We start from the raw sequence: 9,726 nt of genomic DNA, 5'->3' as shown, positions 1-9,726 counted from the left end.
ATTTTTCAGATGTAATTATGGTATATTCACTAACGTAGACAAGTTCGGAAATATCTAAACGGGATAATCCAAAGGAGAGGTTTGACAATTATCTTAAAGATTATATATAAGAGTTATTTGTTTTAATCTTGTTCTTTTCTCTATGAGTGTTAGTTTATTTACGTATTTTCGATCAAGAGTTGGCCACCACATACGATACAAACAAATACATGCTCAATAAAAGAAAGGACAATCTCGATATGATTCCCTTCTTTTATTAGTAAACAATAGTATCGAAATCAGAAATTTCACTAAAGATGTGTTCAAGAATCTATATAAACATATATGAAAAGTAATTTGTAATCGATATACTTTATATTATTTTTTATACATATAATATAATTTTTCGACGAATGGTATTTAACTGACTATATGACAGCTACGCCACTGATAAACAAGATGAACGATCAATGATATTTTTGTGAAATCATAACAAGACAAGAAGAAAACTCCCTAGGTTTAGAGAACATGACCATGTGGTCTGCATCGTGAATCATATGGACCTCATCTGGTGGATTATTGTTAATCAACCACCTTTGAAATTGTTCTTCCTTGAGCACATTGTCCTTGTCACATACAACATAAACACGACGAACACAACCGTATTTCTCTTTTGAAAGAGTAGTGTTTGTCAATAGGATTGACTCATCGAATAATGGTACGGGTCTCACCAAATATGTTGCAAGAGTTAAGTCCTATAGTCCCAAAGACAACACTTATTGAGTTCTATCATAATTTATCAAAAAGTAGTTGAATCATTTGTCATATTAGATTAATTGAATATATCATAATAATGCAAATTAAAGTTATTCAACATAGAATACGCGAATTATTGGGGTATGATAAAGGACATATATAAATTATTATTATCCTTTTGATTGCTTTCAAACTATTATTACTAAAAAATATATAGTAGTTAGGAACTCATTAAATGAAGAGTAAATATGAAAAAAAATTCCAACAGTTCTCTTAAACTTTGAACAATTTACTTATTTTGAACTATGAAAAAAACTCGACAGTTCAGTTAATATGAACTAGAGGAAGTATAGTTGATGATTAGGAAGTAGAATTGTAATACCCTAGTACAATAGATATATTGATATTGAGCTATATAAGAACTATCTATGTGTGTGAATTGTTAGCCTCATAGAATCGGATAATTTCAATAATGAAACACTTGATCGACTTGTGACTTGTTGCAGGCAAAGAAGGAAAAAGATGAGTCAAGCATATAACACCTAAAGAAGGAGAAAATATGTTCATCAATCAAGGGATGAAAAATATATTCAAGATAGCCAAAATCATCAATCAAGGCAAAGAAATCAAAAAGGAAAGAAGTCAAAACACACTACATCAAGAGGGAAAGCCATGTGTTGTACGATACACAAAAGGAAAATAAATAAATCAAGATTCCAGCATTCAAGGAACATATCAATCAAGAAATATCCAAGACTAAGCATTAATTCTAGCATCTGCCTAGGATGAAGCAAATCAACAGAAGATACGAAACTCCATCAGTCAAGGGATACATTCAAGATAGCAAAGATCAGCCAACATCCAAAACTACAAAGGAAGAAATCGAAATCAAGGGATGCATTCAAGATAACAAGATCAACCAAGACTCAAGTTCACAAGAAGATCATCATACGAAGGAATAAATCGATTTGCTTATGCACATATCTGATATGGACATGACTCAGCAAATCAATCGGAATAAAATCAAGGACTCAATATATCAAAGATCCTTGATTCAAACTCCCTTGGGTTTCCATAAAAGAGCAAAGTCCTCCAAAGCTATATAAACCTCTCTTAGCCATAGTTGTGAAGTACGCACTTCACTTGAACTTATATTGTAATCTTCTTTCATCTTTCATAAAATTTTGTACACACTCGAGTGAACAATTGAAAAGAAAAGAGAAAGAAAGATCTGAGTGTAGGTTATACAAGTAGAGGTTGTGTCAAAGAAGAAGATTTGATTTGCATATCAGACATGGCTCTCAACTGTAACATTCTGTAAAACCCAAGTTCTCATCAAGATCTTAAGGAAACCCTTGTAACCCAAGGGGATGGGACGTAGGCACCACATCGGTGTTCCGAACAAGTATAAAAACTCTTTGTGTTATTTACTTATTGCATTTGCTATTTCTATATATTTGTTTTACTAACGTGCAGGCGAGTCGACTGACCATTACAGAAAGTCGACTGAAGGAAATTTTAATTCAACCCACCCACCCCCCCTCGTCTTGACTTTCATGAATAAATTGAGAANGCATTAATTCTAGCATCTGCCTAGGATGAAGCAAATCAACAGAAGATACGAAACTCCATCAGTCAAGGGATACATTCAAGATAGCAAAGATCAGCCAACATCCAAAACTACAAAGGAAAAAATCGAAATCAAGGGATGCATTCAAGATAACAAGATCAACCAAGACTCAAGACCACAAGAAGATCATCATACAAAGGAATAAATCGATTTTCTTATGCACATATCTGATATGGACATGACTCAGCAAATCAATCGGAATAAAATCAAGGACTCAATCAAAGATCCTTGATTCAAACTCCCTTGGGTTTCCATAAAAGAGCAAAGTCCTCCAAATCTATATAAACCTCTCTTAGCCATAGTTGTGAAGTACGCACTTCACTTGAACTTATATTGTAATCTTCTTTTATCTTTCATAAAATTTTGTACACACTCGAGTGAACAATTGAAAAGAAAAGAGAAAGAAAGATCTGAGTGTAGGTTATACAAGTAGAGGTTGTGTCAAAGAAGAAGATTTGATTTGCATATCAGACATGACTCTCAACTGTAACATTCTGTAACACCCAAGTTCTCAACAAGATCTTAAGGAAACCCTTGTAACCCAAGGGGACGGGACGTAGGCACCACATCGGTGTTCCGAACCAGTATAAAAACTCTCTGTGTTATTTACTTATTGCATTTGCTATTTCTATATATTTGTTTTACTAACTTGCAGGCGAGTCGACTGACCATTACAGAAAGTCGACTGAAGGAAATTTTAATTCAACCCACCCACCCCCTCCCCCCTCCTCTTGACTTTCATGAATAAATTGAGAAAAAAAAAACATAAAGTATTGTATTACACTCAGTATGGTTCTATAATTCTTTTCAAAGGTCTATGTATATTTTATTTTCTTCAGATTTCACTTGTAAAATTTTATTGAATAGATTATTGTTATTGTACAGTGGGTAAGATATTCAACAACTATAGGTAAAATTAACACACAAAAAGATGTAAAGTTTTGAAAGTGAGGGAAAATAAGTGTATAGTAGTTTTTTTATCTTTGGTTAAAAGAAAAAGAGATTATAGTTTATACATAGTCACCTCAGGAGGGGATAGTTGATAAAAGTTGGTTGCTAAGACTTTAGGGCCAAACACGAGAGAGGTTGGGCCTTTCTCCAGTCCGTTGTTGTACACAAATTCAGTATCCATATGTGATTCCACTTGTTGATTGTACTGTCAATTTGCAAAAATAAAAATAAAAATAAAAATAATGATTACTAATATTTTGTATATTAGACATATAATAGTAGTAATACATGAACACATAGAAAGAGTTAAAATTGTCTCTGAACTATGAGAAATATATCACATATATCCTCCGTTATTTGAATAAAAAATGTCCCCATCTTTATCCCAAGAGACCACAAATATCCTTAAGAGTAACAATTCAAATATTTAGTGATGTGATAAGTCACGTGGACTAATCCCTTCACCTAGATATTGTTAATTAGGATTCCCACTAAATGATGAGTCATTAATTCTGACTCAATTTATAACCCACCCAAATCCATTCTTGCTAACTATTGCTATTGCGTAGCTTAATGAGATTAGCATGGAATTTTAGTTGTTTAACTACGAAATTTTGTTCCTTATTTTTGAGTAGTGTTGGCATATAGAAATTAAATTCATTTGAGCAAACCTGTTGGCTAAGGGCTACAAAATTGAGGTCAGGACCAGGCATGAATGCTGTCACAAACACAGCCACAACAATCTTGTGAGGGAACTTTTCCATGGCAAGAGATATATTGATGCCACCCATACTATGTCCCACTAAAACAACTCTTTCTTGTTGTGGCAAAGAATTCATAAATTCCATCAATGGTTCATTGTAATCAGCCATTGAATTGAGATCTTCAACATGTTTTGGATGAATTCCAGAGGCAGCCATGTCAAGAACACTAACTTTGTGTCCTTCACTTCTTAGAATTGTCACAACTTTGTACCAACACCATGCACCATGACAAGCTCCATGAACTAGAACAAAGTGATATTTATTACCCTTTTCCATTCTTTCTTTTTTATTGAATAATTGTTTAGATGACACTTTTCTAATTAATAATGAGAGGAATTTATAGTGAAAGAAAAAGATTTTACTTAGCTATAAATTATTTAGAAGGAATAGTTGCTCTTTTAGTCCCTTGATTCTTTATGAATTTTGACTTTGGTCCTTTGTGATACTCCAATATTCGGATTTAACCTTGAATTTACATAGGAATTATGTTACCTTTTCATTATTTCTAGAACAATTTTACACTCAAATATAGAGTGACTATACAAGTTTAATACAACTTCGATTTTAATTTTTTAAAATTTAATATGGAGTTTAAAAGAGGTGTGTGTGTATATATATATATATAATGTTAAACTAAAGATATGTGGAATGAATCAAAGGTTCTTTAATTTAAACATCTTAAATATGTCATGTGGAAAGTTGGATTAAAGAATAGTCAAAAAAGGAAAAAAAATATTCTTTTTGAAATTGAATAAAAAGACAAATATGATAAACAAATTAAACTAAAGGAAGTAAAACAGATGAATAATTAAATATAATTAATACCCACTTTCTTTCTATTTATGTGGCAACATTACGACTTCAACCAAGTGTTCTTTAAATATTTTGAATTACAATTAATTGTTATATATATGCCTTAAAATATTTGTTATGTAACTTTTAAATATGCAAATTTTTATTTTTCAAAAGATATCCATGTGCAAATTTATATCGAAATTGAAATATGTTGGCCCTTCTACTCCAAATCTTGCCACGANTAAGGAGTTTATTTTTTACATTTTTATGGTTGGAATATTGTCATAATTTTTGTGTTTTATTGTGATCATTGCAAAACAGTTAGGTTAATATTTATATTTAGATATTTATACTTTTACTTGAAAAAAACTTAATAAATATTATAAAGATAATTTTATTTGTGGATTTGATTAACAAGTAGTAACATTAACACCATGTAATATTGTTTTATCGATATTTATGATAATATTTTTAAATTATAATTTATAATTTAATTTAATAATTATAAAAAAATATATAACTTTTAAAAATGTGAGCTGGCCCGGTAAGCCTGTAGCCCACGTACTTGTGGGTTGGGCCGACCGTTTTCTGGCCCACACAAAAAATGGGCTAGCCTGGCCTGGCCCGTAAAATATCAAAGCCTGTATGGGTTAGCCCAGATGGGATGGGCTAGCCCATATTGATAACTCTAAAATTTATATCGAAATTGAAATATGTTGGCCCTTCTACTCCAAATCTTGCCACGAATAAAATGTGAAACGGAAAGTGATTCATTTAACTTGTGGAGATTCATGAGTAAAAAAGATCACAAATACACAATTTACTTCATTGTGCTTAAATAAACATTAACAAGATTTAAATTAAACATTTATCAACATTTAAAGGACTCTCAACGCAAATTTTTCTTTTTATTGTTATCCACATTTAGGCAATCACATCAATTTGGGAAAAAAATGGATGACATGACATGAAATCAATGTTTTGATGTGTCCAAAGATTATAGTCCATGCATATTGTATCTCTAAACAGATATGTTGTCTCTTGCACATTGATTTGTCAAACATAATTTATTCTAGATTTTACTCACTTTGGAAATAATCGACATTCTATCTACTGTTTTTTTTCAGTATTTTTAAATTTTATAATCTTAAATTAAAAATATGTGTAGGTGGTAGTACTTTAATTAAGGACATGTTTGGTGTGATGGTGTCACAATCCAACGCATCTGACCATACTTAGTGGCGTACACAATTTTTTTAGTAAGCAATGTCGATATTTTTTTATAAAAGAAAAGTTAAAAGTTTAACAACCGAATTTTAAAGTAAGTTACATCCTTTTCTCATTGGCTTAGATTAGTTTTAAACCTTGAGTGCAATACTAACTAACAAACACATTTTTATTTATCTTGCAGAAGAAATGCTTACAAACCACTTTTTTTTGGTTATATTTTGCAAAATAAGAAGCTTTGAGGTTTGAACCCATATATATATTATATATATATAGTGGTTGATTAATTATGAGTCTTAAAAGCTCCTTCACATCAATCATCAAAGACTATAATGATACTTTAGCTTCTTCCTAATTTTCCACACCTGAAACTAATTAAAATCGACTATTTCTAAGTTTCATAGGTAAAATCATTCAACACTTGTATTAATCAACAACTAGACAAACAAGGAAACTCCAATATGCAATATTTTCAAAGTTCAACAATTTTAGGTTCCAGCTAGCTAGCCTTGTCACAAGATTGGGACTAGGAAGATACTTGGTGTATATAAATAGTCCAGCCACCACCTATAATTTTAATGAAAAATATATTTTGTTTTTATTATCATGTACAAAATAAGGGTATTCATCATTCGGTTTGGATCTATTTTAATTCCCTGTAAAAGAAAATCGAACTAATAAAGTTAGTTTGTAAATATTGGAACCAAATCAATAATTAAGTTGTTATTCCTCGCTTTAGATTTTTGTAGGTTCTATTTCTTTTTTTAGATATGCGATGCTATACTTCCAAGCACATATATAGTAGAGTACGTGGCTATATTTCTATATCATCGCTATCAAGTTGATGAAAAATGAACTAAATATGTAATCAAGTTATATATGTACCCTCCTCAATAAAATCATGCGTATTGTCAAAAAATTTAGCTATCTTCAACAAACTAAATAAAACTTCTTATAATGATGTTTTTTGAGCAACAAATTAATGAGTTATGATTTATCAAAAGACATCTTGATGATAATTTAAATTAAATAATGATTAATAATTAGGTGATTCAAAGATGAATTATCTTAACCATGAAATTGATGTTTGGACACATCAAAATCACTACAGTCTACAAGTGAACATGCAATTAGCTACGAACTTTATATGGGGAACCTGATTTCATATATCAAGAGTCAAAATTGCCCTTGAATTATGTGAAATAGACCACTTATACCCTTTACATTTTGGGCTAAAAAATGCCCCTTCCGTTATCCGAAGAGACCACAAATACCCTCAAGAGTTAACACCCCAAATTTTTAGTGATGTGGCAAGCCACGTAGGACTAATCCCTCCATCTAAGCGTTGTAGCTAGGATTAACTTAAAAAAATAGACCTTTCGCGGCACCAAAGTCGCCACGAAAGCCCAGAATATCACCACTAAAGGTTTTAACTTATTTTTAGCATTGAATTCCGATTTTGTGTTTTTTCTTCATTATTTTTAGAAAATCACAAATAATATCGATCAAGAAGGAGTTTTAAGAAATTGTATGTTTTATTGATCTGATGGCATATGTAAATGCGTAAAATGCACAATGATGCACTATGTCGTAGGTGATTTGAATCGATAAGTAATTTTGATGATTTTTGTAATAATATTGGATGTTTTTAATATTGATAGTGCATGTTATTTATTTTAGAAAATTAGGTTGCAAACAAAAATTATTTATCATTTTTTTGGTTGAAAAATAAGTTTTACTAGCGAAGGGTTGTTGCAGCCTTAGTCGTCACTAAAAATCACTCCAAACGTTTAGTGGCAATATTTTTGGATTTTGTGGCAACTTTTTTCGTCACTAAAAGTGTAGTTTATTTGTAGTAAATCCTAGTTGGCAACACTTAGGTGGAGGGATAAGTCCCATGTGGCTTGCCACGTCACTAAAAATTTGGGTAGTTAACTCTTGAGGGTATTTGTGGTCTCTTGGAATAACGGCGGGGTATTTTTAATCCCAAAATGTAATGAAGAATATAGGTGGTATATTTCGCATAGTTTAAGGTACTTTTGACCCTTTTCCGTTCATATATTAACCGTTAGATAGGGAACCATGAGCTTCAGGCCTTAGGATTGTGAATGAGCTGAGGAAAACTTTTCTTGTTGTTTCCATATTTGCTAGTTTGTATTTTAACTACTTTGACAATACAATATTGTTCTACTCTTCTTGTAATTAAGATGTTTATCAGGATATATGCCAAGGGGAAGAGGCCTTAAACATAGTTGAGGAGGCAGCGGGAGTATAGACAACATGTTCGTGGTTGTGGGAGGCTCCCAACAACCACGTAACACTCTTCAAAAGAATGTTAGTGAACCATCAACCCTAATGTCTCATGACCGGGTTGGTTCAAATCGACCCATTTGTTTCGTTCCACGAGAGTAATTTTCAGCAACTTGCACGTATTTCTCAAAATGTTGGTACTCATTACTCAACAAGCAAATCAAGAGTGTAACAATGTGGTCAAAATCAATGTTCTCTTGTATTGATAGTAATAATATATATATATATATAGTAAATTTTTCTGACGAAGGGGTGTCGCTTGACACCCCTTCACTCAATGTGGGTCCAACCTTGGCCATACAGACACCTACTAACACCTAGATAGGAGAATTCTGACACCCAATTTAAAACATGCAATATGGAAGCGAACAATTATAAACTAATCACCTTATTGTAAATATAGAATGACTCACAAACTTGATTAATATGTACTTTTGTAAAGAAACACACTAAACTATCCATAAGAAACTAGTCTAAACAGGCACACATTTTTTTTAAGAAAGTACAAAATTATGGAAAAAAAAAATGACAACTCCCATCATAAGAAAAAGGGAGCAGAAGTTATCGGAGATCATCTTTGTCTTCACCTAAGAAACTTCACTGATCCTACAACCAGACTATATCAAGTGGCAAAGCAAGAGTAGGTGGGATGGTGTCATAGCAAGAGGTTTTTGGTTGATTAATGGAGGAAAAACTCTGATTTTTTGGTTGATTAATGGAGGAAAAACTCTGATTTTTTGTGGGATGATCATGAGAATGTACGAGGGTTAGGATTAAGTTATAATTCAGATAATTATGCCATGTTGGCTTAATATTATATTATATTGTTATATGTAAATCTAGAACAAGACAAGATTCATAAGAAGGGGAAGACTCGGGTTTAATATTAGAGCTTCCAAGAGGAAATGAGAAGAGCTAGGTCTGCCTGCTTTAGGGGCATTTTGGCAGTTTCATATGATTTAACCTGTTTAGGAGAGCTGTAGCTTCTTGCTCTTCTATTATGCTCTAGCTTCCGCTGCCCAGCCATGAGGTCAATTCTATTTTACTTATTTTCTCCTTTGTTTATTATTTGTCCAATTTAGGTATTCTTCTTCTATTTTTGTTGATGAATTTTATAGTGGTAATTCAATTGATCTTGTTCTATCTCTCCATTTGAGCTAATTCTCTGTATACTTTGATAAGATTAGTTAGTTTAGTGTACTGTTCAATTCACAGAATTAGTTAATTATTGTTCATTCACATAGTTAGTTAGTTAGGAGTCACAAGTTTACAATTTCATAGTCAGTTGAGTTTGTTAGAGGACTCGATCAGTGT

At 31.9% G+C, this 9,726-nt stretch overlaps 1 protein-coding gene across 1 annotated transcript; it reads right to left on the bottom strand.

Annotated features, from left to right (window-relative positions):
* Positions 1-388: 388 nt before the first annotated feature.
* On the bottom strand, positions 389-4,414 carry LOC125859949 (methyl jasmonate esterase 1-like). The gene is made up of 3 exons (XM_049539804.1): positions 3,988-4,414; positions 3,390-3,521; positions 389-734 (listed from the first exon to the last, which is right to left on the bottom strand). The coding sequence occupies exons 1-3, from the start codon at positions 4,354-4,356 to the stop codon at positions 447-449; spliced, it is 789 nt and encodes a 262-aa protein (XP_049395761.1). The 5' UTR covers positions 4,357-4,414; the 3' UTR covers positions 389-446.
* Between the last annotated feature and the right edge of the window lie 5,312 nt (positions 4,415-9,726).

Source organism: Solanum stenotomum, chromosome 3, assembly GCF_019186545.1.
Source record: "Solanum stenotomum isolate F172 chromosome 3, ASM1918654v1, whole genome shotgun sequence".
NCBI lineage: Eukaryota > Viridiplantae > Streptophyta > Magnoliopsida > Solanales > Solanaceae > Solanum > Solanum stenotomum.
This window is presented reverse-complemented; position numbering and strand designations above follow the sequence as displayed.

Excerpts from the sequence above, each read along its gene's own strand:
- LOC125859949 (XM_049539804.1), bottom strand. The coding sequence starts at position 4,356 with ATGGAAAAGGGTAATAAATATCACTTTGTTCTAGTTCATGGAGCTTGT. Across the intron at positions 3,522-3,987 it reads TTGTAGCCCTTAGCCAACAG|TACAATCAACAAGTGGAATC; the intron begins GTTTGCTCAAAT and ends GCAAATTGACAG. Across the intron at positions 735-3,389 it reads ATCAACTATCCCCTCCTGAG|GACTTAACTCTTGCAACATA; the intron begins GTGACTATGTAT and ends TTGGGACTATAG.